Genomic DNA, 21,543 nt, shown 5'->3' with positions numbered 1-21,543 from the left:
GCTGGGGCAGGTGCTTCACAGTAGTCTTGTGGGAGCTTCCCTCCTGGCTAAATCCATGCCGGGGCCACCCCAAAGACATCGTACCAGCGATGGTGGAACAGGGAGCTGCAGCAGTACCAGACTGCCCGGCCTGTTGGTCCCCTTGGCCCCGAGCTCTGTGCCTTCAGCTGTCCCATGTTCTTATGGCCTGGGGGCACGAGCAGGGCTACGAGCTCCCAGCAGCTCCCAGGAAGGCCTCCACTGCCCAATTCCATGTAAACATACAGCTCCCAGCCTGCCCCGAGACAGTCCTTGGGCCTACAGTGGGGAGCTGCCTTTCTTCTGGTTGATTATGTCCAAGTACAGGTCGGAGCGGAGGAAGCGCGGGTACGAGTCCTTCTCCATGAGCCCATAAATCCTCTTCTGTGCCAGGTCAAAGCAGCTGCGGGTGATGTTCTGCAGGTTCTCCTTGGTGTGCTCCCGTGTGTAGGAGTCCAGGTTGACCTGTGGGCAGAGGAACCAGGGCTGGTGAGCAGCTCCGCAGGCAGCCACAGTGCCGGGAGCCACACACCAGCGTGGGAGCCAGCCCTCACCTCCTTGCAGGACTGGATAGCAATGTACTCAGCGAAGATCTTCTTGGCCTTGGAGACCATCTTGGACTGGGATTTGATCTTCTTGAACTCCTCACAGGCCAGCCAGAACTCCAGGTTCTCCTCGCTGAACTCGGTGCGCAGGAAGGCCCTGAAGGCAGCGAGCCCATCTGTGGGGGACAAGGACACGGCTCTACTCCCACCCACAGGGAACAGCCCCACAAGACCCTCAGCTCTTGCAGAGCCCAAAATCACCTCCCTGCACTGCCCAAAAAAACCCCTTGTGCAAACAGGCAGCGTTGGCACTGCCAGGCCAACATAGAAACACAGCCCATCCAGAAGCTGAATCCACATCCCCAGCCTGGCTGCAGCACCGAGAGCCAGAAGGGAGGCTGGGCTGGAGTGGGGACAGGATCCCCTGGCCATCCCCCTGGCTGGGTGTAGGATGAGGTGTCTGAGAAGGGCTGTCCTCCCATCTTTGGGGTGTTCTAAAGCAGCTCCTGCTCCATGGACAGCCCCAAAACTAGGCACAGACATGGATCACAGCCTCCTCCTCCCCAAGCTGGGGTGCTGCAGCCCTGACCTGAAGCTCTCCCTAGCCCCTGCCATCAAGTTCCCCTCTGGTCCAGGCAGGAGCAGGATGGGTGCAGACAAGGGAGGCTAATTTCACTTTGTGCATCCCCAAACACCAGAAGGGATTAACAGAGGAAATCCCATCTTTATCCAGGCACGTGTCTGGATATTTCCCCGGCAGCAAACACAAGTGGAAGGGATGGACACACACTTACATTTGTGCAGCAGCAGCTTCTCCAGGGAGTCCCCCCACTTGAGTGCTTCCTCAGGAGTGGGCCTGTGGAAAAAGGACGGCACGTTGGCAAAACTCAGCAGCAAAAGATGCTTTTGCTGCCTGCTAAACATTTCCAGTGGATTAAAAGCCAGGCTGTGAGCCCAGCACGGCTGCTCCCAGCTCCCAAATCAGCCTTCTGCTAAACGTTTCCAGAGGATAAAGCCACGCTGTGTGCCCAAGGGGCTGGCCCTGGCTCCCACCTTGGTCCTGGCACTGGCACAGCAGCTGAAGGCACAGCCAGGCTCTGCACCAGGCAGCGCCACAGCAGCTCTGCCGAAAGGAAACCTCTGCCTTTAGGCTGGCAGGAAGAAAATCCAACCCCAGGAGGTCTGTGCAGGCAGCTATGGCACTTGGGGTGTCTGAGGAAGAACTGGAGAAACTCCAGGTGGCGCAGAGCTGTGGAAAAGTGGGATTTCAGCTGCCCCATTCAAGCTGCCAGAGAAGCTGCCAGGAGCAAGAGCAGGGAGGGCTTGTTCTCCAGCTGCTAGAGCACCTCCAGAGCAAAGTGGTTTTTCAAACCATCCTCTGGCCAGTTAAAGTTCCATACACAGGCACTGGGAGAACGCTGCTGTCAGGTAAATTTCCAGCCCAAGCTGCTGCAGTGCCACTGTGCAGGCAGGACCTCTCACCCTCCCTCCAGCAGGAAATTTTCAGCCAAAAAAATATTTTAAATGCTCCTCCAGATAGAAAAACTTTGTCCACAGCCTCCCCAGATGGGGTGAACACAGCCTCCCTGAAGGTGAGGAGCTCCAGACCACAGCTTGTCCCCAAGCCCCCACGGTCCCCATCCCCGCGCCACCCGCTCGAAGCACCTACTTGAGGGACTTGAGCACTTTGTCCAGCTTGCCGGAGGGGTTGGCTCCGGGGGACTCGTTCCGCCGCCGAAAAATCCCCAGCCGGTTCTTCATGTCCTTGGCTCTAGAGAGAAGAGCGAGTGTGAGCGGGCGAGCGAGGGAGCCGCAGCCCCGCGGGGACCCTCCGGCAGCGCATCCCGCCCGCGCCCCGCGCCCATCACCTACTCCTTCATGGTGTGCCGGCGCTGCAGGCTGCCCGAGTGCGGCCTCTGCACCGCCAGCAGCATCTCCGCGTGGAACTCCAGCGGCTGCGGCTTGGACAGGTCGCGGAAGAAGGGCATGGCTGCGGGGACAGCGGGGACAGCGGGGACGCTCGGGCGCTCTGCCGCCCGCCCCGAGCCGCGCTCCTGCCGCAGCGGCCAGCGCGGAACGGGAAGTGGGAGGGCTCAGCGCCGAGAGCTTTACATGCGGCGTGGGGCGGCCGCGGAGCGTGCGAGTGAGTAAAGGCTGTGTCAGCCCCGCCGCTGTTTGGGACGGCTCTGCCGTTGCTGGGGAAACTTGAGGAAAGGTGGAAAAATCAGCGCCGAGGCGGATAGTGGGGCCTTTCAAGAGACGGCGGGGAAAAATAATCACGGCGAGCATTTACGAGGGCTATTTATAGAGCGCAGGCATCCCGGGAAGGCAGCGGGGCCGGCGGCGGGGCGGAGCGGGCTGGGGAGCAGAGCGGGGATAGCGCTGCCCTGTGTCCCCGCTGCGTGGGCGTCCACACATTCACACCCCACGCGTGTTCACAGGTCTGCGGTGCCAGCTGGCGTGGGGCATGGCCGTGGGGACATTTCCATAAGGGGCTGGTCGGGATTGGCAGCGCAGGGCACTGGGGCAAAGACACCGCACGCTGTCACCCGCGCACGGGTGCCCGCGCTCTAGCATCCCTGGACAGACAGACTGACGGACATGCGGACATGGGGCTCGCGGTTGCCCCAGGGAGCCGCCAGGAACACAAGAGTTTTACAGATTTTTGTGAAGCTCCGTGGGAAAAGGAGCCCCCCCCAACCCCCCAACCCCGGCACGGGCAGGGATGGGACGGGCGGTGCTGCCCCCGCGTGGCACTGCGGGGTCACTGCAGCCGGGCACAGCCGGACAGGGACACCGGGATGGAGCGGCCCGGGGGAGGGAGGGGGACACCGGGATGGAGCGGCCCGGGGGAGGGAGGGGGACACCGGGATGGAGCGGCCCGGGGGAGGGAGGGGGACACCGGGATGGAGCGGCCCGGGGGAGGGAGGGGGACACCGGGATGGAGCGGCCCGGGGGAGGGAGGGGGACACCGGGATGGAGCGGCCGGGGGGGGATGGCACCAAACACCTCTCAAAAACCAAGAACAGTGCACTAGTGACAGTTCTTAGCGCTTGGGCCTCGCTTCTCGATCCCTTTTCTGGCGGTCTTTTCCCAATGGCAGTGATCTGTCACTCATTAAAAAGCAAGTATAATGCTATCTTAATTGTATGTGGCTGGAACCCTTATAACTGGAAAGAATTACAGCTTCCATATGTGTTTTAAATTTCTGCCATTTAAAATACCACTCTTCAATCTCACCATAAAGTGTACACAGACAGTGTTTCACTGCCTGTGGATATAATGTATTTATCAAAACTTAAGAGCATCATCTTTTCTCAACATACATGGACTCTGCCCTCTAAATCTGGAGCTCCATATCTGACAACATCTCATTAGGCAAGTGGCTTCAGTTTTTACTCCTTGTTCTTTCTGATTCTGTAAATTCAATGCTACAGGACCTCACACAAGTCACACAGCCAGGATGTTCAGAGAAGCCACCTCTAACTGGTCAAGCCATGCCCAGAGACATGAGTGGGACAGGAAGAATTCAGGGTACAGGTGCACCACCCCATGCCAGGTGATGTTCTCCAGACCCACTTGTCTCTCCAGTCCCAGGAGGGTAAAACACAGAAACACTGGGAAAAACAAAAGAGGTGCAACAACCCCACGGCTCAGTCCAATGAGCCACAGAATGATTGTAGAGGGCAGTTGCTCCCCCCAGTCCCTGGTGCCATCCGTACCCTCACAGACAGGGACAGTTCCACTGCCTTCACACCCCCTGGCCTGTGATCCCAGCAGGATGTGTTCCTGCTGGTGCCAGGCACCTGCTAACATGAGAAAAGCGGATCCAAACACAGAGCCTCATGCTCCATACACGGAGCCTCACGCTCCAAACACCATCTCCAAACACCATCTGCCTCCCATCACTGCGCTGCCAACGCCGCTGACAGCTGGGGACCCACCAGCACACAGGACGAGCCATCCCACACAGCCTCGAGCAACAACTTCAGCAGCGTTCCCACTTTAGCAGGGCAGCAGTCAGCGCCCAGCGGGGCTGGCAGAGCACAGAACACCTCGTGTGTGACACACATGGGTCACCTCTACAGCACAGCCCTCGGCACAAGATCACAGCAGGCAGGTGATCCTGGCTCCCGTCTGGATTTTCCAGCTGGAACACACCAGGCAAACACCTCCTAAGGAAGTTCCCCAACTTCCACGTGCTGCTCCTCTCGCACACCCTTGCAAAGAAGGAGTGGCACCAACCCAGGGTGTGAGAACCACGGACAGGCACAGTCCCCAGCTGCAGCCACACTTCAAAATAAATGCCACAGGAAAATAATTCCGTAAAAAAATTGCTGATTTGCCTCTCTAAAGCGATCTGCCCCGGCACCCCAGCATGACCGCGAGGCCCAGCACCATCACCCCGTGCTGCTTCCAAACCATCCCCTGGGCAGCGCATCCCCCTTCCTCACAGGATGCTGGGTGTCCTACCTTTCCAGGTATTTTTCGGAAAAGTCCACCATGGCGTGGAACATCGGGGCCGGCAGAGCGTGCCGGGAGAGGAGCGAATGCCGACCCGCGGCCCGAGCACCATAAATAGTCCCGGAGCCGGCCGGGACAGCCAATGGCGCTGCCAAGCGCTCCCCGGAGCATCCCCTGCCGGCTCAAGGTGAGCGCTGAGCCCGCTCCGCAACCGCCCCTGACCCCGCCGTGCCGGGGGGGCCGAGCCTCCCCCGCCAGCCCCGCTCCCCCGGCGCTGCCACGCGGCCGAGGGGACGTCCCTGCTGCAAGGGCTTCGTTTTCAATTCGAGCGCTGGGGGGGGGGGGGGGGGGTGGGGGGAAATAATAAAAAGAGCTAAAAATAGGCGGCAGCGATGAGGCAGCGCGGGCCGACAGTGCCGCTCGCTGGCACAGCCGGCGGGGCCGGGCAGCTGCGTGCGCAGCCCCCTCGCACCCTGAGCCGCTCGAACCACGTGTGGCTGCTCCACCTGCCCGGCACACGTGGCGCTGGGCACGGGGCACACAGCCACGGGCATCCCCGCGGCCCTGGCACCCGGCTAGATCCGCGTTCTGGAGGAGTTCGTTCCCGAACATCCTCACTCGTGCTCCTGCCCCCCCTCAGCTGCAGCTGTGTTTGAAGACAGCGAAGGCCACGGCTGCCTTGTCCTTGCTTGCACCCACTTTTTTGGCACCCCGAAGCCTTACCGGGAGCAGCAGAGGAGCTGCCGGTGTCCCGCGGGGTCCCTGCGGTCCCTGCTCCCACCGTGCTGCCACAGATGTGCCGCGAGGGCTGAGCCTGACCCTCGGTGGGAAACCTCCCCATTCCTCCTCCCGGCGTGGGGCCAGGGGGAAGGAGGCCCCCAGCTCAGATTTCACTGCTTCCATGTCCTCTCCCTGAACCCGGGCAAGCTGTTTTTCCCAAGAGCCCGTGTCTTCACCCTGTCCGGGCACGGTGGGATGGGGTGCTCCCAGCTGGGCTGGGTAGTGCCCCCAGCACACCCCACCACCCTCCCTGGAAACAATTCCATCTGAACTGAGACCCATGAAGTGAGTTCATGGCTTTGCTGCTGGAAAAAGTCACGGGGAAAAGACAGGGATCCAGCAGGGCTTGGCTGAGGTGTCTGACCCCACAAAGAGCCCTGGCACACCCTGATGGCACCCCTGATGTGACAACTTACAGGCTCCTGCTGCGTTTCTTGCGGGAGGTCTCGTCTCCTTCATCACAGCTGCACTCAGGGTCTGCTCCACTCAGCTGGGGAGGGAACAGAAGAACAATGTCTGTCATCACATCAGGACATGCCCATGGTGTCTCTCTGTGTCACCAATCAGCAGGGCCAGCATCCCTATGGTCCCCACAGCACATAGCCCAGACCCACAGCACCCACAGGCCCCTCCCTCATGATGGCAACGACACGAGACAAGCTCCTGACACAGGAATCTCCCTCCCCTCACTCATCCTCTGTCACCTTCAGCCTGTGGTGTTCTTGGAGCATCCAAGAAGACCCCATGGTTGGTGGCCCAGGTAACCCCCAGGTTCAAGGTGCTGATAATGCACCTCCTACAGGGAGGACATTCACATCCCCACTCCTGATGCTCCTACTCCTGCTGCTGAGTGGGCACAGGAATCCTGCCACCACCCAAAGAGCCCCCCAGAACCAGGCTGGGCACCCAAAATCAATCAGGAGTTCCCAGCAGTCCCCCAGGCAGGAGAAATCAGAACAATTCACCTATAATCAGATCATGTCATTGCAGTTTACAAGTCCACTCTCTGACCACTGCTTTAGGGCAGCCTGGACAAATCAAGGGGACCTGGGATGTGCCATGAGCTCAGGGCAACACCAGCACAGCCTCTGAGCCACAAAGCCTGGGACCAGGCAGGGAGACCCACGGGATCACCATAGCTCGGGGGCTTTAGTATTCCGTCCCTTCCTGAACGCTGCAGATACTCGAAGCCAGCTCTGCATCCCACCCCGCATCCAGCCCATCCAGACCACGGCCAGCTCATCCCCTGCTCCGGGGGCTGCCAGGCGCTTTCCAGGATCATCACCCCGCAGCTGGGCCGTGGGAACCCTGTGCTCAGCCCCGCAGCCCCGGGCCCGAACTTTCGGACACTTCCTTCCATTCTGCGCCCGGGTTTCCGGAGTTTATCGGCCCCGAACAATGCGGCCCTAGCCGAGCACCTTCCCCGGGCCGCTGCGGCCCCGGCAGACGGGCTGGCCGGGGCTTCCTGCCATTGTCCTGAGAGGCTCCGTGCTCGGGGACAAAAGGCAGCAGCACAGCTCTCCCGAGGAGTCCCAGCGCTCCTCACAATGCCCAATAAAACAGCCAGCTCCCAGCCCCACCACGGGAAGGGGGGAACGCGGAGGCACACCGGGCACGATGGTGTTAAAAAGGGCTGTGGAATGAGCCCCTCTGAAACACTCCCAGATGGGAAAATAACCAAGAACTTTGATGGATGTGATGGCCCTGCAGCCCAGGCCGCAGGGTGCAGGTGTTACCAGCAGTGCTTGACAGCTTGGTGGGGGAATTCCATATGGGAATTGTGCAGTAGCGTCCTGCTCCAAAAAGCTTGGAGGCTTCATTGAACTATTCAAAGGCACAGACCAATAAAAGTGTTTCCAAAGTGTAGCCAAATCTTACAGTGGCGCAGCCCCATGTCTGGCCTCCCTGACCACTTCACACTCTCCACAGACAGCTGGAGAGGCAGGGCAAGGGGAATGGGACAATGGGAGCACGGTGGGAATGGGGCAGTGGGAGCAAGGCAAAGGTGACAGGGCAACGGGGATAGGGGAATGGGAACAGGGGAATCAGAACAGGGCAGTGGGAACGGGGCAGGGATGCCCAGGAGAACACATGGGCAGGGATTTAGACTCCAGGCAGCCAGAGCTGCTGCAGACTTGGAATTGGGAGCTGCAGGAGGTGCACCCACCGGCACAGGCTGCCCCAGTCCCTGCCCCAAAAATCCCAATCTAACGTGCAGCAGAACAGTTTAACGCAGGAAGAGCTCCGTTCACCTCTGCGGGGAAGCATCCATCCAGACGAGAGCAGGATGCGCAGGGGGCGGCTCCCGGGGCAGGGTGGAGCACGATCCGGGGTGTCCGGCAGGGACACAGCCCGCCCGGCTCGGGCAGCACTGCAGGGCTGCAGGGCTAGAGGGCTGCAGGCTCGGGGCTGCACGCACAGCGGCACTGTAAGCTCTCCTTCAGGGCACAGCAGCGCTAACGGGACGCTCTCAGCCGGCGCTGACGCTGTCACCACCTCCCTCGCAAGTGCGATAGGCAGCGACCGTGTGTCTGACACAAGGGTGGCTTTTCTTTATTCGGGATAGGGAGGGTCTGAACATCTCATCTCCTCCCGCACACAGCTGTTGGCATCAGTCTCCAAGAGAGTTTGGACTCCCTTGCGGACAGCAGCCCCATCCCAGCAGTTTGTAGCCCCGGGAAGGGCTCTCACAAGCTGGTCAGGGACTCTGAGCCCAAAAATTCCTTCAGGAAACAGCATCAGCGTGACAGGAAGAGGGCTAACTCAGAACGGGTTTAACTCCAGCATGGTTTTAATCCCAGGGTCTGCAGCAACATCTCCTACCAAGGAGCCCATTGTTCTGGAGCAGAATGTGGCTCTGCAAGGTGGTCCCAAGCAGCAGGACATGGTCCTGAGCTGTGAAACGAGGTCCTGAGCTGGGAACATGACCCTGAGCAATGGACTGTGGTCCTGTGCCCAGCACCAGAGCCCCAAGCTGCACCCAGAGCCCTGAGCAGCACCCAGAGCTGAGACAGAGATGGTGGGGGCTCGGAGGGGCAGAGCAGAGTATGGAGCCAGGGGCCACTCTCAGCATCCTACCAGTGTCACCTTGGGCAGAATGGGAACAGCAGCACTTGCCATGAATTATCTCTGCACTGGCACTTCATTTCCTGCACCAGTGCAGCCAGGGCCAATTCTGCCCTGGGGGCTCAGGGAGCACCCCAGACCCCTGGGATTGCACAGGCCAGTGCAATCCTGGGCAGAGCTCCCTCGACACAGCCTCTGCTGCTCCTCCTGCATGACTGGGTCACACATCACTGCTGACCACAGCTTTTTCCTGAGGTGGACCCCCACAGTGGTCAAAGCCCTGCAGAAGGCTGGTGGGGGCAGAGGGTCACACTGCTCCTGGCACCCTCTGCATGCTGCGGACTGTCACCAGGGATTCTCCCCAGGGCTGCTGGGAGCAGTCCTGTACAAGCACAGATCCCCATGTGCACCTCTGCCAGCAGCAGTCCCAGCAGACAGCGGCTGCCCGGGCCGTGGGACCTGCAGGGTGCGGATGCAGCGCTGGGAATGGCCACCCATGGACCCAGCACGCTGCTCGGGGTGACACGTCCCAGTCCTAAGCACCTCCCAGAGCTGGCTGCCAGGGGCTGGGACCCTCCTGACCGCTCAGAAGGCAGCTTTGCCACGGTCATGGAGACAGGGCCGTGTGCCAGGACACCTCCACCCCGGGAGCTCTCCCACCACCAGGGCCAGCCGTGGCTCACGTACCTTCCTGTGGCCCGAGAAGAGCAGCGTGAGCTGGTGGATGGAGCCGCCGTTTTTGACGAGCTCCTTCTTGAGGGTCCTGGGGGAGGGCAGTGCCCAGTGCGCGGCGGTGTCCTGGCTGTCGGAGCAGTTGAGGGTGGTGTCGGAGGTGAAGCAGTGGCCCTTGGCCTCCTGCAGGAGGCTGCCCTCGCTGTGGGTGCGGCGCCGGAGGGAGCCCTGCACGCTCAGGGTGTAGCCGGGCTGCCCGCCCGACGTCTCGATCATGCTGCTGCGCTTCAGCTCGTTCCTGTCCAGGTACTGCTCGTCGCTGTCCTCGTCCTCCTCGTCCTCCTCCTCGTCTTCCTCCTCATCCTCCTCCTCGTCCTCGCCGTCCGTGGCGCTGCCCGCCGTGCCCGCCGCACTCTGGCTGAAGGTGCTGTCGAGCCGCAGCTCGGGGATGACAAAGGCTGGCAGGGAGCTGGGCTGCTCCTCTTTCTCTGCGGTGGCCACCGGCTGCTTTTCCACCAGGAGAGGAGCCTGGGTGGGCGCCAGAGCATCCCAGGGCTCGGTCAGAGCCGCTGCCTTGGCAGCCGGAGGGGCACCCACTGCTGCCTTCCCATCCTCTGAGTGCATCTGCCCCGGCTTCTCGGAGTCCGTCTCCAGCATCTGCCAGAGGAGAGGATAAAGAAGGATGAAAGCAAAAGCACCCCAAATCTCTCTGGTCATTTTCCTGGGGAGCCTTTCACCTCCTCACACCCCACCTGCAAGGCTGGCACCGATTTGTACAAGGTTAACAGTGCTCTGGTGGGGTGGGACAGCATTGGCCCCATGTCCCCAGGTGGTGCCAAGTCACCCATTGCTCTGTCAGCACCCAGCCCTGGAACACCAGGTTTCCCCAGCTGGCAGGAGTGGGATGGTGGCACTCAGCTCTCCCCTCCATCACCCGGCAGCTCCGGTTGGTTTTGAAGAATCTCAGGGATTCTGAGGAATCCCAGGGTGCCAGCTTGGCTCCAGCCGCAGAGCAGAGCCGTAGCAGCATCCTCACCCCGCGTCCCCCGGGAGCTGCTGCCCTGCAGATTTCCCCCAAGGGCTGCAGAGAAACCCAGAAGCTCGTCCAGCAGCTCTGGCCCCTCCTGCACCGCGTTATCAAATGCCAAAGGGAATCGCCGGGCTCTGCCCATCCCTGGATTGTCCCAGCTCAGCCCGTGGCTCTGGGCAAGCCCTACAAAACCACAGCCACTCCTGTAAGCCCCTGTCGAGCTTTTAAACCTTTGGGGCTGGTTTTTCCAGGTGTTTTTTTTTTTGCAGCTGGGGAAGGCCTGAGCAAGCTCTGTCCTTTCAAAAGGAGAAGTCCAAGGGAAAAACCTCCAAGGCTGTTTTTGTGAGCAGGGGGAGCCTGCGATGAGCCCTCCCCTGCCAGAGTGGGGTCCTGTGTGATTTTTCTGTTTAAACCAAAGGCGCAAAAACAACCCATCAGGGAAAAAAAGACCAAATGAGAGAAAAATCCTCTCTTTAGGAAGCAATTCCCTCCTACACAGATCCTGGGGCAGGGGCTATTCCACAGGACCACCCCCAGCTAACAAGTCACCTAGAAAAGAAGTCACTTTATCCCCAGCTGAGATTCAAGCATTTTCACAAACCCAGTGACAACCAGAAAGATGGAGTAAACAAAGACACCCCCTCTGTATAAATTGACTTCAGCTTCAAAAAGGGCATTAGCCCCAGGAGTCAACCCATCCAGCCTTACATCCCACTGGCAGGAGGCACCCAGAGAGTGGACAGAGGTTTTATCCCCGTGGAGGTCCCAGCCTGTGAAAGCACCCCTGGGAGAGCCACCCTGCTGCTGGACACCCCTCATCCCCCAGAGCACAGAGGTGATAACCTCCCCAGGCAGCTGTGTGCAGATGTCAGGCTGCAAAAGCTGCTGTCACCTCCAGGAAACACCCCGGGGGGGTTGTAAGCCCCATGTGCACAGAGGGGACAGCACAGACACCAGCCAGCAGCACCTGCCTGAGCTCAGGGGGCAAAGAGCTGGGCAGGTTTCCAGGAAGATGCTGGAGCTCAGTGCCACAGCCAGCTGGGCAGGAGTCCCCATGTGTTCAGCTGTGCCTTGTCCTGGTTTATCACACCCAAAGGGTCCCTGTGACACCTGTAGCACAGAGAGCACCAGCTCTGTCCCACCCAGCCTAGCTTGCCCCAGCAGCAATTCAGCATCACCTGAACTCCCTCAGTGAGTCTGAAGACAAAAATTCAGAGACCACAATGTGCTTGATCCCTTCATGACATTACCCCATCCATGAAACAGCTGGATTTGGTGTCAGGCACAAAGCAAGTGCTCCTTTCACCCCATCGTTGGGGCTGTTCCACTCATCCCCACACAGTAATTCCTTCTAAGGGAATGTTCCCAGCCCTGCCACTGCAAGGCTGCCATTTGTACCAGCGTGTGCCTCACTGATCCTGCTGATGTTTTATTTGTCTTGCAATCATTGTCATCATTATCTCATGAAATAATTAGAGGAAAAACCCACACAGCCCTCGAGTCACTCCCCACAAAGCCCTCCCCCCAGCACTGCCTATCTGCCCAGTCCTGCTGCTCGAATTGCTGGGTGCCTGCATCTGATAAGGTCCTAGAAGGAAATGAGCAGGCTCCTTTAAAATGAGAGACATTTGGGGATTAAATTAAATCCTTGCACTAATTCAATCAGAGCCTCTGCTGCTCTTCTCTGGCATGGAGAGGATGAGCAGCAGCCTTACCATGAGCAAGGGTTAGTTCCATCTTGGGCTGAGAGCATCACCAGGGCTGTGAAACCCTATCTGCACAGGGCTGAGCTCTGCTCAGCATCACCTGGGCTGGGGAGAGACAGGGGAGGAGAGGCAGCAATGCCATCACTGCCAGCCCACAGACCTGCTCCTGCCTGGAGGCACCAGGGACTTCATCAGCACAAAGCCAAGGTCACCTCACTGCCCAAAGCTGACTTGGGACCTCAAGGATGGGAATGTGACCAGGTTTCATAGACTCACAGGATAGTTTGGGTTGGAAGGGACCTAAAGCCCATCTTATCCCACCCCTTCCATAGGTTCCACTATCCCAGGCTGCTCCAAGCCCCAGCCAGCCTGGAGACTTAGACACTGACAGGGATCCAGGGGCAGCCACAGCTTCTCTGGGCACCCTGTGCCAGGGCCTGCCCACCCTCACAGCCAGGAATTCCTTCCCAGTATCCCATCCAGCAGTGGGAAGCCATCCCCCTTGTTCTGTCACTCCAGGCCCTTGTCCAAATTCCCTCTCCAGCTCTCCTGGAGTCCCTTTAGGCACTGGCAGGGACTCTGAGCTCTCTCTGGAGCTTTTCCAGTACCTGAGAGGGGCTTCTCACCACTTCATGTGGCTGAGGGGCTGTTGGAGGAGGCAGCAGTGGAGGCAGTGCTGGTGATGTCTGAGGGAAGTGCTGTCCTTCCACCTCACAGACTCACCCAAAACATTCCATGCTCTCACTGCAGCTGCAGCAGCTGAGGAGCCAGCAGCCAACATCTGGATTTCTCCATTCTCAATGCTCTGGTCTCATTGCACTCAGCATTTGAGTGTCCCTGACCTCCATGTGCAGATTTCCCTTTTTCCACCATCTGCATCTTCCCCTGCACTCAACAAACTGGTTTTGCCATTTCCAGCATCTGGATTTCCCTGTCTGCATCCGGGCAGGTCGAGGGGCTGAGGGGATTTACTCCATCCTCCCTGAAGGATCTCACACTTCACTCTTCCAGTTTCTATCTCATACTGAGAGGCCAAGAATCATTTCCTGAGAAAGGGAAGAGAGAGCAGAAGCAAGAGCTGCCTCCAAAGCCCAGGATGGGTCTCTGAGGTCGTTTTAGGGAAGGAGGATGATAGGTCTGAGACCATAGCAACAGCAAGAGAGTTCCTAAGAATGATCTCCTCATTGAACAAATATCAACACACTCCAAAAAAAGCCAACGCTGCCCTGCCTTCTCCAGCATCCTCAAACTTTGCCTCAAACCTGTTACCCACTCCCTGGGTTCTCTTTGCTTTCAAGGATCACTCACTATCTCAAAAATCAAGGGTTTTTTCAAGTTTTTAAAGTTTTATCGAAACTAAGGGCAGAAGAACTGCAAACCCTCTGCTCTTTGGTTTGTACTTCAAGCAGGTTTTTCTCCGTTGCTGCTCACATCCAGGACTGTTCCAGCTCACCAGCAGAGCAAATTTCAAGGAGAATCAACACAACCTCGACTTCTCCAGCATTCCTTTGAATAATGTGGCCTTGCTGGTGGCCCACAGCTGGGACTTCCAGCTGGGAAAACCCCAGCCATAAAGACAGCACGGCTGAGAGCTGAAGCCTGCCCTGCCCTTGCCCTGGTGCTGCCAGCTCTCCTGCTGCCAGAAGTGCCACCACGGGTGGCATTCCCTGGAATCCCCAGCAAGGGGAGGTCAGGGATTTTTTTTTTTTTTTAAGTCTCACCTTCTCATTTCAAAGCCTCTGCTCCTCTCAGCCATGGAGCCACTGTGGGTCAAGGAATGCCTGGCCACAGGAACATTTGAGCCTTTCCTGGCTCCTGATGGGAATGTTCAAGTTTTTTCTTTCTTTTGTGGTGATGCTGAGGAAGAGAAGGCAAAACACAGCTCAGAGAGCTGCTCTGAACCTAGGTACCTCCTCAGTCAAAACCAGGGCTTGGGAAAAGCAGGGAAGTCCCTGCAGGCTGTTGGATATTGATGTGAGTGGGAGAGCAAGGGATGTGCTGGTCCAGCTGTGCTCTCACCAGGAGGAGTGAATGGACCTGCTGGGATACCACAGGAAGAGCCAATCTTGTGGCTGTCCCCAACCATGGCAGCTCCATCCTCTGTGTGTCCCATGGGGAACCTCTGTGGCTCCTGCTGCCCTTCAAAGGACCGAGATGCCTCACCTCTTCCCAAAAGCATTTAACTCCATGGGAATGAAACCAACTCTCTCTCCAGGGTTATTTTGGGAAAGATGCAGACAGCAATGGGTTCCCTGTGCTGTAGGCAACATCCCACCCCACATCAGCTGGATTGCAGGGAAAAGAGCACCTGCATCATCCAGGGAAACAGCAACCTCTCCAAAGCAGATCTTTCCTAAAGCAGAAGGAAAATATTTTACAATTTCAGTTCTTAGCATGGGACGAACTGTGCCCAGATCAGAAACTTCTCCAGAACTTACCCCACCAGATCAGAAATTTCTCACTGTGAAACAATGTCGAGCACCTCAGGATTTAAAAAGTGACAGCTAAGAACCAAGGAAGCTCACAGCTACAAGGAACAGCATCTAATGCACAGCACGGGGCTGAAGGGAAGAAAGAAAAGCCAGAAATGCAAAGCAGAACTACTGAAACTTGAGAAAATCTTCGTGGGAGTCATTGTGAAAGTGCTCATGAGGAGCATCCCCTGAGCTCTGCTCCTCATCCTCTGCGAGACCAGCCAGAGCCCAGGGCTCGCTGCACAGCCGGCTTTTCTACCCTCTCCCTGCTTCATTACTGCACAATGAATAATTGATCCCGAGCAATTAGTGTAACAGCAAAAGCAGCGCGGGTGTATCAACCCGAACAGCAGTGCCTGGGGCAGGCAGTGAGGGTGGAGGTACAGACTGGGGGGGTAATGTTTGTACCGCCCTCAAAACTTGGCCGTGGGCTGCCTCAGAGCCCTGGCAGAAGCCGTCCTCGGGGGAGGAAGCACGGGAGGATCCCGCGGTCCCCGCACAAATCCCATTCCCCATCCCTGCGTTCCCAGCGGGTCGCCGCGCACAGGGCTGTGTCCAGCCCCAGCCCTGCGCCGCTTTCCAAAGCCAGCGGGAAGCGGAGCCGACATTTACCCGAGGGCAGCAGCCCCGTGCCCGGGGAGAGGAGCACGGCTGCAGGTTCAGTGTGCACCCCGCATCTCGGTGTCACCACCTGCTGAAGGTGTCAGCCCCCAGCCCGGACCGACCCTTCCCACGCCGTCACCAGGGACCCGACACGGCCGCAGCTCCGCGCTGCCAGCCCCGACCCGCAGCTGCCCCGGCAGTCCCAGCTCCGGATCCCAACCCATCCCCCAGCCGGTGCCCTCCACCCCCGGCGAGACTACGAGTGTGCCACGGCTGCAGTTCCAGGCTGACTGGTCCCCAGTGCCAGATCAGGGACGGTATCCAAAAGGCTGCAAAAGTCCTGGAGCAGAAGGTCCACATTGCGGGCACATTGCAATGCTGATCCCACAGCAAGAGCCAGCTGGTGCCGATGGCACAGCCGTGCAGAGCCCAAATTCGAGAGGGAACCCCAAACCACCCCCGCGCTACGAATTCGCTCCTCCTGGATGCATCTTAGCAGCCCTCAAGACCAGCCTGGTGGCAAATGAGCCGTGCAGGAGCCACAGGTTCCCCAGGAGAGAGCGGGGCAGGGAGCGGAGCAGGTACCTCGGATCCCCAAGGACATCCCTGCTCCTGACGCCCTGCGCCGCTTCCTCAGCCTGAGCCGGCTCCTGCCCAGCCGAGGGTGCGGCCCTCAGGCTGCAATCTTGGCTTGTAAAACCTACCAAATGCGGGCTCTCAGCTGCATCCCCCGGGCCGAGCGAGCGGCGTCTCCTCCGGCGGCCCCGGCCCCGCCACGTGCCCGCGGCAGCGCTCGGCTGCGGCTGGCGCAGCGCTCCGGCTCTGCCCCTGCTGTTATTAATGTCCGTGTCAAGCGGCGGCTGAAACCGCCCCAGCCTCTCCCAGACACGGCTCCCTCGTGCCCCTCGTGCTAATTCTGGCTCTGCCGGCTCTCCCTGGCGGTGCTGTTACCTGCTGACAGCAGCGCACGGCCTCTGTGCCCTGAGGAAGGGCCGCGCATCACCCCGCGAGCAGCCGCGATCCCCTTCTGCCCTGTCCTGCCCCCGAGTGACACCGAGCACGGAGATCCCGGCGCTTCTTGCTTAAGGAAATTGTGCTGCAAGTTCGCTGTTCGTGGGGTTTTCTCCCCCAAAGTGTTTTCCGTGGCAAAGTGGCATCTCTGAAGTGGGGGATGCTCTGCAATGGGATGCTTTGCCCTCTCAACCTCTGTGAGCAGCTCGACCTTAATGGGCAGGGACACGGAGAATAAACAGGCAGGATGCTGGATGGTGTCCACCCAGGGGACAGCCCACGCATGACCATCTGCCCCTCCTCTTCTCCTGCAAGGCCAGGGCCCTCTCGTGATACCCCCGTGCACATTGGGCTGGGGACCCAACTGCCTTGGCTGGGCATTTCTCCTGCTGGGATTACACTTCACTGATTGAGACAGTTGTCCTGATGGTTCCAGAGAGAGAGCACAGTGAGGGGTGTGTGCACAGCCACTCTCAAACATGTGCTGGTTTTATCTGCCCCACAGCCACCGTTCACTGACAGGTCCTTGCTGCCACAGTGACTGTCTGTGCTCAGCTCTCCTCCAGCACAGACTTTGGGCCACCTGAATGCTCCTGGGATGGAGAAGAAAACCTGTGCTGCCTCCTCTGCCTCACAGGTAGCCACAGCTTTGCAGTGGCAAAATGTGGCACTGAAAGTGGCACAGGAAGCTCCCTGGTCTCACTGGAGACAAAGCTGAGCTCAGCTACACATTGTCACCACGGACAGCAGTGACAGGGTACAGCCATGTCACCGCCACAGCTTGTGCTCAGCTCCCATCCTGCCTGCACTGCTGAAGGGAGCTGGGCCTGATGGGGCTTGTGCCTGTTCCCTCTCTTGGCCACCTGGCTGGCTGCAGGTCTGTGGGATGTCACCGCACTGGGGGTACCTGGATGTTCCTAAGACTTAGAGCACCCCCGGCCTGAGAGTGCCCAGCCCCTCTCATTGAGGAATGACCCAGACACCACCCCAGCCTGCCCACCCCCACTGCTCAGTGCCCACTGTGATGGGGACACAGCTCCTGAGCTGGGCTCCAGCTGCTGCCTGCAGCCTCATCACTGCAGGGCCAGTGCCAGGGGACACAGAGCTGTGAGATGATGTCTGGGTCATAAATAACCCTGGCAGTAAAAATCCAGAGTGGTAGGAAAGGGGAAGGAAGGAGCAGATCTTGTCACTGCCATTCAGCCCACAAACCTCAGCACCCTTTCCCTTCAGTGCTGCTCAGCAGGGAAATCTCTGAAGCATTATGGGCAGGGGCAGAGCTCTGTCCCTTGGACAGGATGAGGGAGGTGACAACCAGAGCCTGATGCACTCAGCCACTGCTGATCCACTGAGAAGGACTCATCCCAACACCTCTTACACAGGACCATGAGGTGCTGGAAGTTGTTCCTGATGCCAGCAGAGATCACTGGAAAGAAACACCCACTGAGAGGAGAGGACCTGGCAAAGCAGCTCTGCTGTGACTGCCTCCAACAAGGCCATGGCCAGAGCCACACACAGGAGGGAGGAATCTCAAACGGTCCCAAACCAAACACTGGTGGCTCCAAAGCCACACACAACCCTCCTGCAGTGGTGCTGGCAGGCCTTGCCCTGCTGCTGCATCAGGAAGGTGCTCCTTCCAGGGCAGGACACCAAGCCTCGTGGAGGGCCAGGGTACCTGGGGGAGGGATGAAGCTGTGCCTACCAGTCCCACAACAATCTGGGTATCAACACCCAAAGCCCCCTGGAATTTTGAATAAATCCTTTGACTCCACAAAAATATCAGGGTTTGGGTAACTTTTGCAAGGAGTTACTTGAATTTGACTTCAGAGGCTGCCCAGCCACACGCTCACACTTCCCTGCCATGCTTGGAGGGAAGAGAAGGAGCAGCCACCCGAGGCAGGAGGTGTTTGGGCACAGGAGAGCCAGGCTCCAGCCTGGCAGCCTGCAACAACGCACTTCAAGCAGCTTCATTAAATCACAGCAGCGCTGGCTCAGAGCACTCAGCCTGTGCCTCTGACCACCCTGTGCAAATGATCTCACACCGCTCAGCTCAGCTCCCCCCGGCTGCCGGCGCCGCTCCTGCGGGCTCTTTCCCTCTTACCAGCCCTTCTGGGGATTGGCCAGGAACAGCCCTTCCAGGGTTTAAAACTGCCTCTGGCCATGATGGAAGTGTTGGCAGCTGCTCGTGCCCGGCTCCAATCCCGAGCCTTCCTGCTGGGGCGGGGGTGAGGGGATGCGGGCTCGCTGGGTGCACGGGGAGAACATCTCCCCGAGAAACGGGAGTCCTGCTTGTCGGAGGGGATAGGTCTGCTCTGCTAATGGCTTCAGAGCCCAGCTAAAGAACCAACAAACCCCCGGGAGCCGTGGCTCTCAGCCGGTCCATCTGCTCCCCACCTCCTGCCCGTGCCTCGGGCACTGGGAGCCTCTGGAACTCGGTGCCATCAGGAACGGCACCAAGAGCCTCAGGGCTGGGCAGCGAGGCCAGGGGAACCAGGGTTCGGTGACCCAGGGTTCAAGAGAGGTGACAGACAGGTCAGTACCCCAGCCCAGCCCCACAGGTACATCCCAGCTCCCTGGGGTCTTGGGATGTGTCCTTGCAATGAAGGCAGGAAGCCAACTCATGTGCAACTGTTCAGCCTAGAGGAGAGAAGGTTCTGGGGAGAACTTAGAGCCCCATCCAGTGTTTAAAGGGATTCCTGGAGATCTGGAGAGGGACTCTGGACAAGGGCCTGAAGTGACAGGACAAAGGGGAATAGGCTTAAGCTGAAGGAAGGCAGGGTTAGGTCAGATATTAGGAAAAAATCTCTTTACTACAGAGGGGTTGAGGCCTGGGCACAGGGTGCCCAGAGTGGCTGTGCCTGCCCCTGGATCCCTGGAAGTGTCCAAGGCCAGGTTGGATGGGGCTTAGAGCAACCTGAGATAGTGGAAGGTGTCCCTGCCCATGGCAGAGGGGTAGAACCGGATGATTTTAAAGATTCTTTCCAACGCAAACCAGTATGTGGTTCCATGACTACAAGGAGGGACAGCTTCCTCCAGATTTTTAAGCGGACAGGGCTGAACCAGAGCCTGGCTCAGAGAGGAAGAACATCTCTGGTCCCACAGCCTCACCAATCCATGGAGACTTTGGCTGCCCTCAGTAATGAGTTTTCCCAGCCCAGGTCTGTGCTCAGTGGAACAAGATTTTCTTTTGGTTTTATGGCCTGGCAGCACATCCTGCCAGCTGATGCTTTAACCCTCATTGAGACAGAATAATCCCCAAGGTTTCTCCCCTATCTGAGCCCCCTGACAGCACAATCAGGCACTTGGAGGGTGTGGCCAGGTTCAGGTTGGCCTCCAGGTGCTGTTGTAATATGCTCAGCCCTGCCCAGCCTCTTGTTGTTGGTATTGTGGAAGGAAAGGCTGTGGTGAAGATCCAGGTTTCTTGCACCCTTGGCCATGTCCTGCCCCACAGCAGCAGATGAGCAGAACCCCCTGGAACACAGCTGGTACAGATGGGGCGGGAGGTTCCCAGCCCAAAATGGAAAGACTTTGGCCAAAAACAAAATAAGAAGGTACAAAATCCTCCCCTCCTTCCCCACTGAAGAGCTGATCACACTCTGACTAAACTGCTGTGAGTGAAGCAACTGCTCAGAGAAACAGGGAGGAATGGGGCTGTCCACAGCCTTGTCCCCAAGTGCTGGTCACAGCCACCCCTGTGCCTGGTGCTGGTCTGTGCAAGGCAGGCCTGGGAGATGTCCCAGTGCAAGGAGGAGGGAGTTGCTGGGGCAGGGGGGTGCCAAGGAGCAGGGATTGTGGAGAGACAGCAGGGTGGGTGCCGAGGGTGCTCGGGATGAGGAAGAGGAGGCAGGGGATGGGACAGGAGAGGGGTGACCCACACTGAACCGTCCCCAGCTGCAGGTGCAGGAGGAGCAGGGCTGTCCCTCCCACCCCACCTGCCCTGGTTTCAATCAGCCCTCCATCACACACTGTTTGCTTTTGCTGACAGCTCATTTACTCGCACTTGTCAAGCACGTTGTAAATAAGTGAGAGAAACATCCCTGCCCTTCCTGAGCAGAGGCACGGCCAGGAAGGGGCCGGCCAGTCCCCCCCGGCCGCTCATTCCCAGCACCAGAGCCAGCGCTGCCAGGAAGGGCCGGGGTCATCCACTCCTGCTCCCAGCCAGGGCTGGGAAAGTGCTGAGCATCCACCACCTCCCTCGGGAAACAAGGGGAGCACCCGTCCTGGACTCCCAAAGTCCACGCCACCGAGTGTCCGTAATTATTTAGCTTAAGGATAATCTGCATCTTTCAGATACAGCCAGCCATCATCTCCGAGGTAATCTCAGGTCACGGAGCCAGAAGGGAAGAGTAATCAGCCGTTCTGAGTGTGGAAGACACAAAGAAACAAGCAGTGAGAATCAGACGGTGGCAGCAGGTCCTTTACACACAGGGGTTGGGCTGTGGATCTTTTCCCTGGCAGCCAAAACAGCTGGAGCAACTCCAGCCCCTGTGCCTTGCCCTGCCCCTGCTCTGCAGTTTGCCCTCTCTTCAGTCAGGCTGGATTATCCCAAGATGGTGCAGCAATTTAAGGGCAGCCCAGCACTGATGGTCAGCACCCAACCCAGGGTTAACTCAGTTAATGCACAAAGCTGCTCTGCTATAACCACACTGCTATGGCTGTGGTTCCTGGCAGCCCCAGCCAACCTCCAGGCTCCACACAGCCCTGCTGGGGAAGGTTTGCTCCAAGCTGGCCCACCCTGGGCATGTCTTTTACAGAGGCTTACTCAGCACAGGCACAGGGCAGTGTACAGCATCCCAGAGCAGACCTGGACAAAACGACGAGAGGGAGAAGACTCTACAGATGGAGAAAATACCCACAGAGTAATTCCGGGGAGCTGCTGCAGCTGGCAGGGTGGGTTTGCAGCTCAGGGAAGTTCAGTCAAGTCTTAGAGTGGCAGCAGAGCCCCATTTGCACCACATCTCCCAGACACTGGGGACAGAGAGCTGGACCACACCAACAGCCACACTATCCCCAGAGCTCCTCCTGCACTGACTCTGGCAGGAAAAGCCCACTGGGAGCAGGGCTGTACTATCACAGCTGCATCCCTCATGGCCTTCTCTTCTTCCATCTCCAGAAGTAGATGTTGCATTTGCTCAAGCCCCCCCAGAAACCAACAGCTTGGCTCCAAAACCAGG

General features: G+C 58.6%; 1 protein-coding gene across 4 annotated transcripts in view; it reads right to left on the bottom strand.

The window, feature by feature from the left end:
- Positions 1-297: 297 nt before the first annotated feature.
- RGS3 (regulator of G protein signaling 3) overlaps positions 298-21,543 on the bottom strand; it is a 66,694-nt gene continuing 45,448 nt past the window's right edge. For 2 of the 4 annotated variants that reach the window (XM_062505398.1, XM_062505399.1), the window contains 6 exons: positions 9,561-10,202; positions 6,224-6,297; positions 2,233-2,334; positions 1,358-1,419; positions 573-739; positions 298-483 (listed from right to left, as the gene is read on the bottom strand). In XM_062505398.1, the coding sequence (XP_062361382.1) occupies positions 298-483; positions 573-739; positions 1,358-1,419; positions 2,233-2,334; positions 6,224-6,297; positions 9,561-10,202 (1,233 nt within the window). Of the gene's footprint in view, positions 484-572; positions 740-1,357; positions 1,420-2,232; positions 2,335-2,435; positions 2,552-5,036; positions 5,069-6,223; positions 6,298-9,560; positions 10,203-21,543 lie in introns of those variants that run through there. The other 2 variants (XM_062505401.1, XM_062505400.1) reach the window with 2 other exon arrangements.

The sequence above is a fragment of the Cinclus cinclus genome, chromosome 19, assembly GCF_963662255.1.
Source record: "Cinclus cinclus chromosome 19, bCinCin1.1, whole genome shotgun sequence".
In the NCBI taxonomy this organism is placed as follows: domain Eukaryota; kingdom Metazoa; phylum Chordata; class Aves; order Passeriformes; family Cinclidae; genus Cinclus; species Cinclus cinclus.
The sequence above is the reverse complement of the archived record's forward strand: the minus strand, read 5'-3'. Positions and strand labels throughout refer to the sequence as shown.